The sequence below is a fragment of the Psammomys obesus genome, unplaced genomic scaffold (genome assembly GCF_907164565.1).
Source record: "Psammomys obesus unplaced genomic scaffold, mPsaObe1.curated_primary_1811, whole genome shotgun sequence".
NCBI classification, from domain to species: Eukaryota; Metazoa; Chordata; class Mammalia; order Rodentia; family Muridae; genus Psammomys; species Psammomys obesus.
The window spans coordinates 2,267,999-2,285,791 of record NW_026591450.1 but is presented as its reverse complement, the minus strand read 5'-3'; the positions used below and the strand labels follow the sequence as shown (position 1 = coordinate 2,285,791).

The 17,793-nt window shown below is 41.9% G+C and overlaps 1 protein-coding gene across 1 annotated transcript in view; it reads right to left on the bottom strand.

Moving 5' to 3' along the window:
- The window catches only part of L3mbtl4 (L3MBTL histone methyl-lysine binding protein 4), a 344,610-nt gene that overhangs the window by 110,210 nt on the left and 216,607 nt on the right, over window positions 1-17,793 (bottom strand). The window contains exons 13-14 of the mRNA XM_055610122.1: window positions 16,964-17,137; window positions 7,047-7,117 (exon numbers count right to left, since the gene is read on the bottom strand). Coding sequence (XP_055466097.1) covers window positions 7,047-7,117; window positions 16,964-17,137 — 245 coding nt within the window. The remainder of the gene's footprint in view (window positions 1-7,046; window positions 7,118-16,963; window positions 17,138-17,793) is intronic.

Below are 17,793 nucleotides of genomic sequence, written 5' to 3'. Positions count from 1 at the left end.
AAGATACCTGATAAAACAGGGTCAGATGAAAGGGGAGGAGGTCCCCCCTATCAGTGGACTTGGCAAGGGGCACGGTGGAGATGAGGGAGGGAGGGACTGGGAGGGAATGAGGGATTGGGACACGGCTGGGATACAGAGTTAATAAAATGTAACTGATAAGAAAAAAATAAAATTAAAAAAAATCGTTTGTGTTTTGTTTCTTTGCCTGCATTGCTCAGTGAGGGGCGTCTTCCTCAGGGTCGCCATGGCCACCTCTTCGTTTGCACTAACAGTTTGTAACAGAGGAATTGCCCACTTCCCCCTATACATTTGCTTAAGGTTGATGGTAGTTTCAGGTGCTACCACTTACTTCTTTGGCTTGTTTGATATTTGTTGGCCAGTTGTCTTTTTTTCAGTGTCTGGGGAATATATTTAATGCATTCACATAACATTATATAATCTCTTAAAATCATAAGTTTTTAATGTGATAAAGTAAAAATAAAATCTTTTAATTTGTGTTATTCAAAGATTATTTTCCTGTTAACCCAATTTGATACTGCATTTTTTTCTTTTTATGTATTTATTTATTTTTAATTTCTTACAATTTATTCACTTTGTATCCCAGCTGTAGCTCCGTCCCTCGACCCCTTCCAATCCTGCCCTCCCTCTTCTTCTCCTCTGCCCTTTTCCAAGTCCACTGATAGGGTAGGACATCTTCCCCTTCCATCTGACCCTAGTCTATCAGGTCTCATCAGCAGTGGCTGCATAGTCTTCCTCTGTGGCCTAGTAAGGCTGCTTCCCCCTCAGGAGGAGGTGATCAAAGAGCCAGTTATCTTTTTTAAAGAAGCAAAACTTGTAAAGTGTTGCATGGGTGTAACACAGGGAAACTAGTGGGGCAGCACAATTCACTGTCAGCGTGCACACTGAAAAGAAGTGATGGTTGAGCACGGATTAACATGAGATTTGGTCATTTGTGGACTTGCACTTCTAGTACTCTCGAGGTTAACTCACCTTTGTAACCGAAATCTGGACTGTTCTGCTTATGGGTTGTTTGTTTGTTTGTTTGTTCGGTTGGTTGGTTTTTTTGTTTTGTTTTTGAATTTCTGAGACAGGGTTTCTCTGTGTAGCCTTGGCTGTCCTGAACTCGCTTTGTATGCCAGGCTGGCCTCGATCTCATAGAGCTCCACCTGCCTCTGCCTCCTCTACTGCTGAGAATAAAGGCGTGCCCACCATACCTGGTTGGTCTGCTATTTTTTAACATAATCATAACAACTAAAATCTACATACCTTGGAAGCATGCAAAGCAAAGCCTGCCTAATTATTGGTTCTATTGATCAATTTGAATACTAGTATATGAAGGGCAGTGACTTTAAACTCACTGAATGACACCACTTCAATTAGTACACTTTTCCATACTTGCAATATAATGATATACTCATAGAAAAAAATTCCATAAGAATCATTATAATAAAATGAATAAAGGAGAAAAATCATAATCGTCCCAATAAAACAGGACAATCTTGGATAAAATCTAATACCCACTTATAAAACTAAACATCAAGTAACCTAGAAACAGAGTAATTTTTTCACTCTATTAAGGGTCTCAAAAAACTACATTAAGCATTATGGTTAATAATAATTTTGTATACTTATTAACTTACAATGATAAGTTTCTTTCCGAGATTAAGAATGAGACCAAGATGCCTTCTGATCATGACATCTACTCAGTACTACAGAGGAGGCGCTGGCTCAGGAAAACAGCCTCACAACACTCAGAATATTAGAGAAATTCTAATGAAACTGAAGAGTCTTCCACGTTCATGAATTAGAGTATGCCAATTCAGCTGAAGTTAGAAGACAGAATCACCTGAGATCTAATTACACTCACTCTGAGAGGTATGGTGTGTGTGTGTGTGTATGTGTGTGTATGTTATGTTTGTGTCTGTGTTGTTTGTGTTTATGTGAGGGTGTGTGTGTGGTTGTGCTGTGTGTTTGTGTGCAGTGCATGTGTGTGAAAGTGTGTATGAGTGTGTGTTTGTTGTATGCACTTGAGCTAATCAGAAATGTAAAAGGGACAATATATTTTCCTTCTGTGTCTTTTTTCTGTTTTAGATAGGATCTCTCTGTTCAGGCCTGGCTAACCTCAGTCTCTCTGGTGCTGGTATGCATTGGGTGCCATGTTGCCCAGTTTATTCAATCGAATGTAAGAAAAACAAAAGTGAAAGAACACTGTTCTTAGTAGAATTGTTTGCATAAAGTTGTGGTAATTAAGACAGTGCGGTATTGACAAAGTAATGCAAATTATCCAATGAACCAGAGCAGAGTTCACAAGCAGATCAACACAGCTTCGGTTCCTTAGTTTAACAACAAATGAGGCCTCAGTGCAGAAGGCACAATGGGAAGGTTAGCCTGGGTTACTTACTCAACTGAGAGTCCCTGGAAAAGATGAAGGTTGATCATTACTTTATATTGTATAGGAAATTAGCTCTAGTGGCATTCTAGAGCTAAACTGTGACAGGAAAGCTTAAGGACTTTAGAATAATAATTAGCAAAAATAAGTTTATGAACCTGGAACGTGCCACACATTTTAAAGGCATGAAAGGCGTTAAAACCAGAAATGCCAAGTTATATTGAAAAATCAAACTCATATTTGTCACGAAGTACCATTGCGAGTTCTCTAACTCATCTAGCCTCAATAGAAGAAGATGCACCTGGTCTTACTGCAACTCAATATGCCAAGGCTGGCTGATATCCATGTGAGGACTACCATTTTCTGACTAGAAGGGAAGAAGGGATAGGTGTGAGGAGAGAGGAGGAGCTGTGATTAGGATGTAAAGTACATAAATCACTTAAAAAATAACATCAACAACAATAATAATGAGAGATCAAGAAAGCAAATAACAAACTGGAGAGGAGAACTGCAGTACATCTACCCAACGAGAGGACCCACACTCTTCTATACAGAGCCACATATCAATATGAAGAGGACACTCCAGATGACAAAGATGAGGGTGCTTCCGGAAACGCAGTAGTAATAAAAAAGCTCTGCTCAGTTTCATTAGATCTTGGGTATATGCAAAATGAAAATATCATTAAACCCCAATGTCAGCTCGAAAGAGTAGATGAAAATGGAGGGCGACCACACGCTCTGGGAAGGAGGAGGAAGGTCTGCAGTTCCCATCTTGTGCTGGGAATGCATGGATATGGTCCTTCTCAAAGATGCCTGGGACTAGCTCATGAATTACCGGTATCATACGGATATTCCCCTCATAAAATGTACTCACAAATATGTATGCACAGAAGTGCCAACTCACAGACCCACAACACCTCTGTGAGGAGCAAAAATACCCGAAAACGGCAGAGGCTGAGAGGCGTTAACTGTTATATCCGCATATAGTTGAACATTACACAGAAAGAGTAACAAACAGAGTGTGACATGATGGATCCCACTTTAGCGAAAGTCAGGTGTTTCGGGGCACATGGCATGTGATCCCATGTGTAAAACACTCAACATGAAGAAGCACTGCCAATAGCCAGGGCGTCTCGGCAGCGCCTTCCTGGTCACGATTCACGACAGGCTGATAGGGCTGTGCATGTGGCCCCCTTTGGGTCAGGCTCTGTTTCTTGACATGACTGTTATTAAGTAGGGTGACCGCTTGTGGATTTCCTACCTTTCTAACTGGCTTAGGAAAATGATCACCATCTATTAGGGGCACAAATAAAGCTGGCAATAGATTACCGCATACAACTCTGTGTCAATCGGGAAGACCCTAGCATCTTCACATAAAATTATAACTGCTGGATGATCCGGCATCCACATTTATGTTTCAGTTTTTGGTTTATAAAACTTCTGGATTGAGGTTTCCCTAGTAAGGGGAACAGGGACTATCTCTGACAGGAACTCAATGGTAGGCTCTTGGACCTTCCCACCCACCAAGGGAGGAGCAGCCCTGCTAGGCCACAGAGGAGGACTTTGCAGCCAGTCCTGAAGACACCCGATAAAACAGGGTCAGATGAAAGGGGAGGAGGTCCCCCCCCCATCAGTGGACTTGGAAAGGGGCAGGGAGGGGATGAGGGAGGGAGGGTGGGAATGGGAGGGAATTAGGGAGCGGGATACAAAGTTAATAAAATGTAAATAGTAATAATAATAATAATAATAATAATAATAATAATAATAATAATAATAAAAACCCTGCTGGGTTGATGAAATGAGAACTAGTTATATTCCAGTTGCAGATGATCTAGGTACAGATGATAGACATATAAAGAGAAACAGCTAATTAGCTACTGTTTCGAAAATCCCAAAGGGATCCCAGCATGGTGCAATGTGATGGCCCTGAGGGGTCTGAGGTAACGGTGGGCCGCGCTGCAGCTCTCCTCTCAAAGATATAACGACATAGCCAAGCACGTGAACATTAGTGTCACACACCATAACAGCTCTGCGCAGCTGTACTGAAGGAGTATCTTCTGTCCTGTGAGAACCATTCGCTGGGCAGAGGTAAAAGCCAGAACAGTACCGGATACCCAACTCCCTCCTGAGGAAGGGACGCATGTCTGACCATCACTGCCATGCCCATGCATGGCTCCACTTACAGATGGCATGAAACAGCATTGCCTCTTCTGGTGTAACACGTGGTATAGACTGGTGAGGCAGACTGCGCCTTACAGTCCATCCATATATGTGTGACATGACCATGCTTCCTTCAACAAATGTGTGCTATTAGAAAGCAAATTATATTCTGTCACAAATTTCATATATATATATATATATATATATATATATATATATATATATATGTAAATATATACGTATATATGAAAGATGCTCCAAATTACTTAAATTAAAAAAAAAACCTATAATTAACGCTAAAACGGGAGCTTTGAGAATAGCCATAAATATGTGACAATCTTCCTTATTGCAAATGAAGTGCTTTGGGAAGTCAAGATGGTCACTAGTCAAATTTGAAAACACATCTGTGAAATGAAAATCAGAAGCTGTGCTCAATACTGCACACAACCTATAAAAAGACCCAGTGTTTACGCCTTCCCATCACGGAGTAAATGAGAACACATTTCAGCTCGTTTTCCTTAAAAAACAAACAAGCCCCCAAGAAACTATTAATAAATGAAAACAGGCATTGATTCAAATGCACACAACAAAATTTTGAAGAGGGGGGAAAAAGATGAAGAATTGCAAGTTAATCTCATAGTATAGGCTTAACAATGTAAGGGCATTGGACAATTACTTAATCTCATGGGGTAACATTTAGTTTTACTGTTTTGTCCCATATAGGCCAGAGACAGAGCAAATGAACTTAATTATAATGGTGAAGAAGGCTGGCTGGATGCAGGAAGTGCCATCTGAGAACACAGTAGGCTAGAACGTGAGCACAGCCTGTATGTTCTGCTGCCGCAGGACAGGCCCCTGGATGCATTTCCCCGAGGCTGACAGACAAGTGCGTCCCACCCACCCACAGCCTGTGACATCAATGCCCTAATGAGAGGCAGACCTTCCCCAAGGGGAAGCGAACACGGTTGAGCTAGAGTGCAGTGAATACAGGAAAAGAATAAAAACATACGGGCATAAGCTTCTTACAAATGGTGCAGAAAAGCACAAGCGCACACTGAGCGAGCTGGAGGAGACTCATCTTTCTCATTATGCAAATGCCTTTCTGCCAGAGATATTTTCTATTCTGGTCAGGTTGAGGCTTATCACTACTCTTACTATGTGAAGCACAAAACTGTGTATCTGTTTTAACAGGAACATCTACATAATTACTCTCTGCAGAAAATTTCAAAAGTGTCAAAATATGAATTAAAACACCAACACTTTTTTTTTCCTAAGGTTTCTTATGTGGTTCCAAAACATGCTGCTTACAGAAATGAAGGCTTGGTGAAATGCATGAGAACATTTGGAGCAGTTTCTAAAATATCCATTACTTATTTAAAGCAAGGCTTAGCTCTGCTTATATTATACAGGAATTCTTCTGAGAACTGTGTAGCTGCATAATGAAAGGCAAGGACCTTAATTGCCCCCCGTTTTCTCAGGAAAAGACCCCGAGTCTTTGTGACTTACATGGAAATGTACAGTCCTTGCAACCCCAGGCTGAGCTTTGTCCCATCCAAAGAGAGAAGTTTCACTCTTGGCCATCTCTGCCCTTTGTTCGGTGTCCACCCAGCCGCTTTTAATCGTTAAGATAACTCAGTTAGGAGACTGCAGTGCAGGTAAACTACCGTATTATCCGGTTGTGTTAATCTCCTCCTCGATTCAGCAGAAAATTTGCCAACAGATCTCCTACCATGTTTCTGGGACCTAACAGGTTAAGGACCACAGTGGTTGAAGACATATCATCCTAACTGCAAGTGATACGTGTTCATGGTGTTATCTGGCTAGATCAAGATATCAGCGCCAAGACAGGGCAGCTGAAGGAAGGCCTTAGGTGGCTGTCACAGGTGGCAGCTTCGCATTGTGCCTGCGCAGAGCAGTCACTGGGAGGCAACACCAAAGTTCAATTACTGTGTTCCTCTTTCCAGTCTCCTCCCCTAGAAACTTCTCATCTATGGCTTCAAGCTCTCTTCCCAGTAACTTTCCGCCTGACCTAATAATAATGTGTATTTTCCTGCCATCCAATTTGTCCACCACAGTGACTTTCCTGGCTGCATTAAGTGGCCACTGGAGAAGCAGAGAGCACACTATAAATGCTGACTTCTACAAGACCAGCTCTTCCCTGACAGAAAGAAGACCGCAGAGATGGCAGAGGCCTTTTCACCTTTAAAAATGAGAAAACTAAGACAGGGGCTTTGACGTAACAGAACTTGTTATTCCCAGGATCGGTAGCATACCATGTGTTATGACTTTGGGTCAGGTTCTTGGCAACATTCCCTACCAGGCTGATGAAGCCAAACACACAGATAGGACATTGTCCACAACAAAAAAGCAAGAGCTGGTTCTCTGCTTTTTGTACCGTTGGGTTTTTTTGTTTGTTTGTTTGTTTGGTTTGGTTTGGTTTGATTTGGTTTGGGTTTTTTGTTTGTTTGTTTGTTTTTTATTTTATTTTATTGTTTACCTCTGAAGAGATTATCCAAGTCAATATCTTCTTTTCCTTTGATTTTCAAACACTTTGCCTGCTGTACAAGTCTGGCAAAGAACAGAAATAAAATCTGGATTCATTATCCTGTGAGGTAAGAATAAATCACGATAGCAGCACAAATTTAAATAGAAACCACGGGGCAAACGACAGCGAATTAGCAGGTGTTCCGCTGCACAGTCTCATTAGAATGTTTCTTGAGTCTCAGATTTAAAGGAAACACGAACCTTTGTTCAGAAACTCTGACTTTGAAAACAAACTTAAAAGCCTTTACCACCACTCATCCCGGAGAACTCTCTCTTCAGGCTCTGAAGAGATGCGGTCTGGGACAGTGGGTAACAGGGTGGTACACGGTAAGTAATAGGCACAATTCCCAACTTCGGCACCTATTATTTCAACCAGAAGATTACAGACACTGTGCCCAAGTAAGTGTATAAAGTCATTTAGTTGCCTTGCTGAATGTCAGAGAATTAATTAACTTTTGCAATGTTGCAGAATGCAGTGAAGGCTAATTTTGTAACTCTTTCATCACAGTACTTCATTAAAAATTGAGGTTCCCGCTTCATAACAAAGACAGAAGTTTTCAAAATGAAACTTCTCCAGGGCTTCTAATTACTTGCTAATTGATTTTAGGTAGGCAAAACTTGCAGCGATTAATTTATCTGCATGTGCTTTTGATTTGAATAAACTTATAACAATTTGCCTTGCACACATATTTTCTCACTGCACTTAATGGTTTCATTTTGTCCTCACTGGCAGGCCTGCGGGTTGGTCATGAAAGAACCGGTGAGGAAAATGACTCAGCTGCCAAAACTCTACCTGGAAATCCAAATTGCATATAGATAAATTGGAATAACTATAGTTTGTGTAAACATGTTTGTCGAGCAGAAGTACACTCTACTCTTTACACAGGTATCTAGTTTTTTTTTTTCTTCCAATCGAAAGAACAAGAAAAAGCATAAATGGAGGCCTTATCTTGGGATGTTCTGCTAAAGTGCAGGAAGAAAACAGTTGGTGCAGAAACCCCTGCTTCATGCCTGTAGCCCAGTTCCTTGATCTGTGACACCAAGCGGATGTTTGAACACTTGGAGTCCAATCTGTGATGTGGAAAGTCAGCATGTCCAAGTGGATTGGTCTGTGCAATTAGCAAAACAATACATCCTAAGAGCACTATTCAGAATGCCATGCCTTCTTTAGCCTCATGCTCTGGACTAGTTTAACAGCTCAATTCATTTTATGTTCTTTAGGTTTCCTGTGCATCGCTGTTGCATCAGGATTTAAGCTTTAGGCGGTGAGTGTCTGATGGGTAGCGTAGGGTGCTGGGTGCCACCAACCCCTGTGCTCAAGAAGATGCGGGAAAAGAACAACTTGAGCTCTGCTCGCCTGTTTTTGTGCATCTTTGGGGATGTTGACCTCTGTTTTATAAATTTTACAGCACTATGAATTATAGGAAGCCCTCTTATAGAATCCCTCTGCAGTCTGTGCTGGTGAAATCTCAGCTGTATTTTTGGCTGTGAGCCTAGCCTTTAATGGCTGAGCCATCTCTCCAGCCCTCATCCCCCTGTAGCTCTCTAAAGGAGACAACACCTACCACTACTCTGTGTCCTCCAGGTGGGGCAGTATTAGTGAACACTATTTCCACACTCATGAGGTTCCAGCCCTTAGACTAGAGGCCTACCTCAGCAGAGGCAGGAGTGATCCTCCATCTTTGTTGAAAAAGGCATGGGACTAGAATCTGAATGTAACTCAGGCGAGTGAAGCTACACCAGACGGTTTTAGGATAGGAGCTGGCAATCAATACTCCACAAGGCAATTTCTACCATGTCTGGCAAGCCGGATTTAACTAGAACACAGCCATAGTTATTGGCCCACTTCCTGCCCATGGCTACTCTCATGACAATGGCTGAGTCAAGAGTTCAACACAGACCAAACTCACATTATTTAGTATCTGGTTCTTTAGAGAAACGTTTGCTGATCATTTTTCTAGAAGCAAGGAAAGCAGCCCATGAAGTTAGCCTGCGTGAAGTGCACATGATGGAAGCTTATTTTTAGGTAAATTCTGCAAGTTTAAGCAACATTCTTTCAGATTTCCCTGCCTTCAGACTGCATTCTGTCAAGATGGATCATCCCACCAAAAGACAGACAGACAGATGAGCTGTCAGGGCATAAGGGCCTGCGCACTGCCAGGAAAATGACTGAGAGATGGGCAGGTAAGGAAGGGGCAGAGAGGCTGAACAGTATAATCTATCTCTCTCTCTTTGTCTTTTTCTGTGTGTGTGTGTGTGTGTGACTGCATCAACGTTTCAGAAGATGGGCTTAAATCAAAGCTCCTTACTTGAGACACAGTGGGGCAGGAGTTTGCAGGAAGGGGCACAGTCCTGTGGAAGGCCAGGTGGGAAAAACTGGAGATGGAGTATGATTGTGGGGAGAGGTGGAGCCAGGAACAAATACTAAAGAATGTAGTAGTTTTTCATGGTTTCATGTATCTGTAAGGTTGACACTGACTTACTCATTTACAGGACCATGCCATGACCCAGGAGTCTGTGCTGTTAAAGAATTTTTTTCTATATATTTGATTTATAAATAAACAATAATCAAAACTTTAGAAATATGTTAGTATGAAGTACCTGCTAAAGAAAAGCATGTGTGAAATGTTCTCTGTGGTACATTTACATGGGAAAACATGGTAAAGTTCCTGTCAGTAGAGAAATAGGCTGAATGGACAAATATAACCATGTACAGAATATGATGCGGCTGTTAAAAATATGACACATTGAATGGATGTGCTTCTGATGCATTCTTTGGTGTGTGTATACACGTGTGTATGTGTGTGTGAGAGAGAGAGAGGAGAGTTGTTTACTTAACTTGGAGCTTACAGAATGCCTAGGTTGGCTGATCAGTAAGTTACAAGGATCCACTGGTCTCCACATCTCAAACCTGGGATTGCAGGTATACTAAAGCTGGTTTGCAGCTTTATTGGTGTATTACAGCTGGGCTGCAGGTGTACTACAGCTGGGCTGCAGCTGTGCTAAAGCTGGGCTGCAGGTGTACTATTACTCTAGACTTTTATGTGGGTCCTGGGTGTCTGTGCTCAGGTTCCTCAAATGTGTGCACCAGTCACTTCGCTGCATTAGCTACAACCCAAGAACCACATAAGAAATTCTTAAATATAAGAATTGTTGCAGATTAAAGCCATTTAATATAAAGTTAGTAAAGAGGGAGGTTCCACGACACACTTGTATGAAGATGTAGACATTGAAGAGGCACGCGTGTTAGCATAAGTAACTTGAGTTTGCAGAGATGAAGAACAGAATTGGAATGAGAAATGTCTGACCTTTAATAATTCTCTTTAGTCTATACCAGTTAGGCTGCTGGGTAGAAGTGGATTATGAATATTTTATGTTTTAATGTTTTATGCATTTGCTTTTGATTTCATGTGTATCAGTGTTTGGCTTTGCATGCTTATCCTGTGTGCCATGTGTGTGCCTGCTTCCTGTACAGGAGAGAAGGCATCAGGCGCCCTGGAACTATTGTGAGCCATCATGTAAGTGATAGCATTGAACCCGCATCCTCTAGAGGAGCAGCCAGCACTCTGAACTGCTCAGACATCTCTCATTACAGTTTAATTATAACCATATTATAATTATAAATTTATATATAAAATATTATATATTGTAATATTATAATTATAATGTATAACAAGTATATCATTATATGTTTTAATTTTGCTTATCTACATTGTCTAATTTTCCTCTAGTAAACAAGTAATGCTTTTGTAATAAGAAAATCAGGTTACCTGTCCCTAGTTTACTATGCAAAAAAACAGCAAATGATTTTTTTTAAAGCCAGATCAGGTATAGAGATGAGGAAAAAATGCCTTCTAGTGGTTTAACTTTTCTGAGGTCCAAGAACACTAGTGTCTGCTTTACACAAGGAACTGTGCTGGCCTTAGAACCCAATGTTCTGTAGAATTTAATCACTAGGAGCCCTGGCCAAGGCAGGGCACCGGTGATCCAGAGATTCACAATAAATTAGAAACTGCTTGATAGGAATCAGCCCAGAAAATACCTCTTTCATGACCTCACTGAGAACTTGGCTGGGCATTGTAAGACATTCAGCAGGACTGAGGTTTGCTGCCCAACAGCTGCTAAAGGACCAGGACCAGGGACCCAGTGAGGATTGAATCCTTTCACAGTACCTCAGCTGACGGCTTAGTTCATCTTAGATCTGCATAGGCAGCAGGGCCTTTTGCTTTCTCCCTCCTTGGTGTCTCTTAATGCCCAAGGCTTGAGGACTCTGCTGTAGGGAGCTGAGAAGTACACTTTAGGCAACATCCCTTGTCACGATCCTGACCCCCTCCTTCCCCTTTCTTCATCTCTGCTCTTCACTGCAGCGGCAGCACTGAACCACCTCTTTGCAGCATCCATCACCCACACGCTCACTGCCCGGTCCACAGTGACTAGAACCCCCTACCTTAACTTCCTCCTGTCCTGCCACTGACCAGCTAGGATGATTTTCTTATTACTAACGAAGAGAACAACATAACTTTCTTGATGTTTTGTTCACCACTACAATTTAAATGCTCCATCCCAGATGTTTTTGGAAGGAACAAATGATGAGGGAATGAATGGATAGCTTTAATTTCAGGATCCAGCTGTGGCCAGGGTCCCACAGTTAGCAAGGTAAGTGCTATTGAGCTATCTATAGAAGAGAACCTGATTTAGTTCTGATAGTGTTTTAACACTGATTAGTCCATGGTGTAGAATAGTGAGCAGAGGTCCGAGGGAAAGGCACACAGCAGAATTGCCAGCAGCAGTGTTAATGAGGAGGCACGGTAATTTGCTTTGGTTTCCTCATCCCTACATTGAAGACTTTGGTGATCATGGATTCCTTGATTAAGGGGCTTAATTTAGTTACAGATGCTGAGTTTTCTCTCCAACCAAGTAAATGGAGATCTAAGTTCCCGCTGGTCCCAAGATGATTGTTACACAGAGAACTGTAACTAGGCCAATTGTAAGCTTTTAAAGTCAGCAAATTGTATAAAAGTAGTTTTAAAAAAATAGATATAGAATTATTGCTTCAAGAGTGTCTGCCAAATGTCAGTCCAGGCAGCAGGTGTGTGCATGTATCAACCATATGTGTGTGTATGTACTAATTCAAATTGTTATGTATGAGCTCTCACATTTGCCTCCATTAAAGCAGAGGAGACTCTCAGAAGAGCATGAGTGTCAGTGACCGACTCGGTGAACTCAGATGCACTAAAGAACCTATACCATAAGACGGTAATGAAGCAAAGCCTGAGGTCTGGGACACCAATTCTCCCGCCTGGCATAACTCTACCTCTCAAGGCCTCCAATCCTCGGGCACATGTTGGCCATTAAATTGCTTTCGCTTGCCGAGTGCTGCTAAGTACCAGATCTAGATGTCAGAGACACAGAGACATAAAAGATAGTGTCTTCTGCAGAGGTTCCCACATTGGGGAGAACAGCCGAGAAAGCTGGAGAGAGCTGAGCCACGAGCAAGGAAGAAACTGAGCATAGAGGAACCTGGGGCAGAGGGTAGTGATGGATGCCCAATGCCAAGGTCCAAGCAACGCAGTGACTGGTGATGACAGGGTGAAAGGGGGCACCCACAAGTGGTCCCAAGCAAGAGGGAAGCCTGGTGGATGAAAGAAAATCCAGTGAAGAACACAGAAGGTCAACATGAGGAAGAACTAACTAACATTGTCGTACTTTGGGGAACAAGCCCATGGAAGGTGTTTTATGTTACAGCTAATTTGAGAGGTGGAAAGAAACTAGTTGGTTCACAGGAGGGTGATTTATTAGCGGTATCATTAAGAGATAATTCCATATGTGCCGTTTGCTCTGATTATCGCAATTTTTGCAGCTCATTTCTATTATCCACACAGACCTCGAGGAGAGCATAAATGAACGAAATGGCAGACATTAGGGAAAACAACGTGGCGTTTGCTCAGCCTCTTAAATTAAAAAAGTAGCAGTAGCGCTGGATAAAAAATGACAGAAATTTCAGTCCATGGTGAAGCTATCAATTGGGTAAATTTAATAATATGTTGAATGCTGCTTTGGGGAGGAAAAGGAGTTATCAAAGAATACCTAGGTGAGAAAAAAAAATTCTTTCCTCTGAATTGAAACAAAGAGCTAGCAGACAAGGCAGATGCAGCTGCATTCCATAGGAATTCTGTTTACCATGAAGACATTTAATGGTTCTGATTTTACGGCCATGCCACTTGTATGTTATAGTGAAACATGTTAAAGGTGGGGTATTTGACATTATAGGAGCCCTCAGGGTCACTTGCTAAGAATCTCACCACAGGAATTGTTTTGTTTTTATAAAATAAGATTAAAACTATGCTTTTAAAATATGTGTTTTATGTTTGAAAATATTTTTATAAAGCACGTTTTTAAAATGTATCAGATTGGACCCTAAACCTCCTAGCTAGAATAATAAAACAGCCATAGTACCCAGCCAGGTCTTCTCAAACCTCACCCTGTCTTTCCTCTCCTGGGCTGAATGTAATTGAACATACGTAGGTTTTGAAATCAGGCATTTCTGTATTCAACTCCCAGCCTCTCTACTGAATTGATTATCTGTGTCAATTTGAACACATTGCATAAACTTCCTGAACCTTCAGTTATCAGTGTGATAAAATCAGAGTGAGAAAAATACACAGCCAGGGTTTTCATAGCAATAAGATAAAATTAACAAAATGAAACAATACGAGTTATTTAGCCCAAAGGGAGTGGGAGATTTTAATATTAAGATGATGGCGATCAGTGATATGTCCTATGTTTTTAGGCCACCAGACAGCAATATGCTGGCTGCAATCAGACAGCTTAGGTCTGGGTGCCAGATCAGCAGCCAGGAGGCCTCTCCTTCCCAGATACAGCTCTCCTCACCGCGAACAGCAGTGCTGCATTATAAGAATCTATAAACCATCAAGTGCATCAAAGATGCTTTCTTTCATCCAGGCAGTACACTGCTAAGTGAAAAACTCATACGAAGCAATTTGTCTCCATTTAATGCACCATGAATATACCATTCCTTAGTCTGGCAACGGCAAAATAAACATTTTATTAAACTAAAACAAGAATATCCATTTCGTATAAACTAAATATATAATTTCAAGAGTTGCCACACAATTATGATATTGTGAGTCTGAGTTTTAAAGTTTAAAAAAAAACATGAATATATGACTTTTTACAAGTAAATCTTACAGACGTGTTATATATATCCTACTTGGTTTTAAAATGTGGGCCTTTAATAAAAAAGTAACCATAAATAGACTTTCTACTATGAAGGCAAATAATAGAGTCATAAATTTGCTACTAGTGTCCTCACTGCCAAGACTAATATATATGTACACACATATATATACACATATATGTATGTCTTAGTTTTAAAAAATGTTTATATTACTTATTTTTGTGTTGTTAGACTAAGTAATAGTATATTCATGGTATACATATATGTATATATGTGGTTATATATGTGTATATAATATGTATATGTATGTATACATGTGTATGTGTGTGTGAGTGTATGTGTGTGTGTGTGTGTGTGTAGCATTTCCATTTAAAGTGTAAGAAGTCTGGCGATGCTATGGGGACAAAGTTTGTTTAAGTAAAAGATGACAGAATCCTGGGCAGAGCTCAGGGCAGAGAAAACACTTGGAAGTCAGATGTGCCCGGTAGTGTGCAGTCAATCTTGTGATTTCAAAGATCTGGTTAGAGCAATGGCAGCTTCAGGGAGGAAAGAAGGAAGGGAGTGGAGCTGTATTTTCTTTTTTGCATACAATTAGCCCATGTGTCATGTGTGTCATTAGTGTTGGTTTCCCTGATCTTCCTCCCCCCCCCCCAAGAGTCTGGAAATCACATTCACAAGCACGAACAGGCTTAGAAATAGGCATGAGTTGAAAGTGGGTGTGACTCTGTGAAAGCAAATGCTGCTTGGATGGACGCCTGATGTGCAAGGACTTGCAATCTGACAGCAAGAGAATGATTCAGGGTGAGCACCGTGCACCCTGATTTTCTGAAGCCACGTAGACAGTTCTGAGCGTACACAGAACAGAACTGGATAAAATAGGGTCACCTGAGACTTTTTCATTCAGTCATTAGCTGACCTTCTTCTGCTCTTTGTGCTAACTGTTCTACTTGTTAGACTTTCCTGTGAAGCCCCTCAGAGATAGCATAGCACTCAATAAAACACCAAAGGAGGAAAATCCCTGTGAGGAATTTGAGATGGGGTGACTAGATATCTGTGTTTGCTGGGGGGGGGGGGAGGGAGGAAATGGCTCAGCTAACCTCTGGGATGATATAATACCTTTTAAACGCAGTTCAAAGACCTGCTTAGTGTCTGTGGCTCATGGCACTGAATATTAACATCTAAAATATTTACACGAGAGACTAGCTGGATCGTCACTTGGTCACTTGGAACAAATGGAACAGAATGCAGCAGAAAGGAAGAAAGCACATGGGTGCACTTGTCTCTATGACTTTGGACTAAATAGTGTTCTTGGAGAAAACAGTTTAAAAAAATGAAAAGAAAAAAGGACAAAAGCAAAGCCTTCTTCAATCAGGACAAAGAAAGAACACACACGCTCTCAGCTCCTTAGAGTTGTAAACAGTGTGGGTGTGACCAGCAGGAAGGGACAACCAGAGCCTGTGAAGTTCCAACAGCAGAGTGGGTGTGCAGTAAATAACGGAAATGCAAGACGCAGCTACAAAAATAGAGGCGTGCATGTGCACACGGAAGGGAATCATGCCACTAAGAGGAGGCTGCGTTGCAATTGTGTACTGAACCATTGAAATCAAAACTGCTCTTTAACAACAAAAAAATTCCCTCCACATGTTCTAACCATTGGCATAAAAATAGAATAAATCCATAGGCCTGCATGCAATATTCATGGGAGAGTGTATCTGCCGAGTCCAGTTCTCCCAATGAACATGTGCACCTTGGGGACTTGGGGTGTGATTAAACAAAGTGGGAGTAAGGGAACTCATGTGATAAATTCCCGGAAAGAGTGGTTCTGAAGTATGAGGCCGGGAGTAGCCTCTTCTATCATCTGCAGACGGTGGAGAGGTCTCAAGGTCTGGATAAGACCCTTGATGTGGGTTTGGGAAACATGCCAGTTGTCACTTCACTCTGGAGCCATTTGCACCTTGGTGTTTGTCTGGCTCGCAGTCGTACTGAATGTTTGATTTCTCTGTGTTTGCACTTCCTGGCAGGAGGATGGGGTGCTTCAAAGCAAAAGATGGTCGACTGCTGTTTGCATTCTAAGAATATCAAATATAAGGTTGCATTTGAAGCATCTCCGCAAATGATTGCAAAAATCAACATTGAAAATGGCTACTGAAAATCGTAGGTTTATATTTAGGAGAGGAGAAGCAATGTGTGACCACCGAGTTAGAACAGAGAGCGAGGAGATTCAGAACTTGCATCTCAGGCAGGTGTGAATTAAGGACGACACAGAGAAGTAACAGATCTGAGAGGAAACCCTAACGTGACTCAGCAGATGTAAATTCTCAGCTTGTGCCAAAAGATTTCACTGTTGAAATGAGTCCAAGGAACAAAACAAACAAGCAAGCAAGCAAACAAACAAACAAACAAAAAATGCTTGCAAGACACAGGGGAATCTTTTAGGATTGTACTTATGAGACGTACTATCTGCTGCTCACATGCAATTTGTACATTCAGAAAAGAGGTAACTTCAAATATTTGAAGAAGGAGCCAGTTAACTCTATGAGATAATAAATATAACACTGTCTGGTGGCATTACCTTGGCAAAATCTAAGTAACTAATTACCAGAAATAAATTTCTTCTATATTCGAATTCCATATGGTTCTCTATTCTGGTTCAAGTTTCCCAAGTTTCCTACCTGGACTGACTGTTCGCTTTTTCACATTTTCCGTTGAAATTCAAATTACAGAGGTTTTCTGACGTGGCATGGGAAGGCTCTGATTCCAGATTTGTCTGTGTTTGTTCTCTCGGGCGATCCTGAAGCAGGGCCTCCCGTTTCAAGTTCATGTCTGAATATGGGCATCCGAAAGCACTAGTGCAGGGAAAAAGAGAAACGCAGCTGTTAGTTCACCGACAAACCAGGGTGCCTTGTCATCAGACTAGACGTACGTTTACTATTTCAAAACGAGAGGCTTTCTTCTTCCACGTGTATAACTGCTCACGGTTTCCTCCTGCACCGCCTTTTGAGAAAGGTAGTCTCCAGTTCAGGGAGAGTATTATAGCAGAGCATTGTAGACAGATTCATGGGCAGATGCAGCAGTTGTGACTTTGGAAACCCGCAGACCTAAGAAGAGTGCCCAGATGTGCTTCCGATGGCACAGCGAGGGTGTCACACATGGCTTCCCTCAGCCTGTGCTCGCCAGCATTCAAACCCTTGTTAGCTGCCTGTGCCCCCCAAGCTGGCGTAGCTAAGAACCTCAGCCAGTCCCAGAGGACCCGAGGCCTTCCGTGCTCAGGTGCCACGTGTTCAGAAACATTATGGCTGCCTTCTCTGCTCAAGCCTCCTGGACGTGTTCTGGAGGATTGCCATTGAGGCTGATGGGGACGCTCCTAGGTGGCTAGGGAGGCCACCGCCCGGGTGGCCTGGATACATCTTCTCGATCCTCATCAGTGTCAAGCTGAGTCCTGGACTCACAACGTTGGCTCTTGGTAGAAGGGTCAGCTAGGGGCACATGGCCTGGCCCGTCA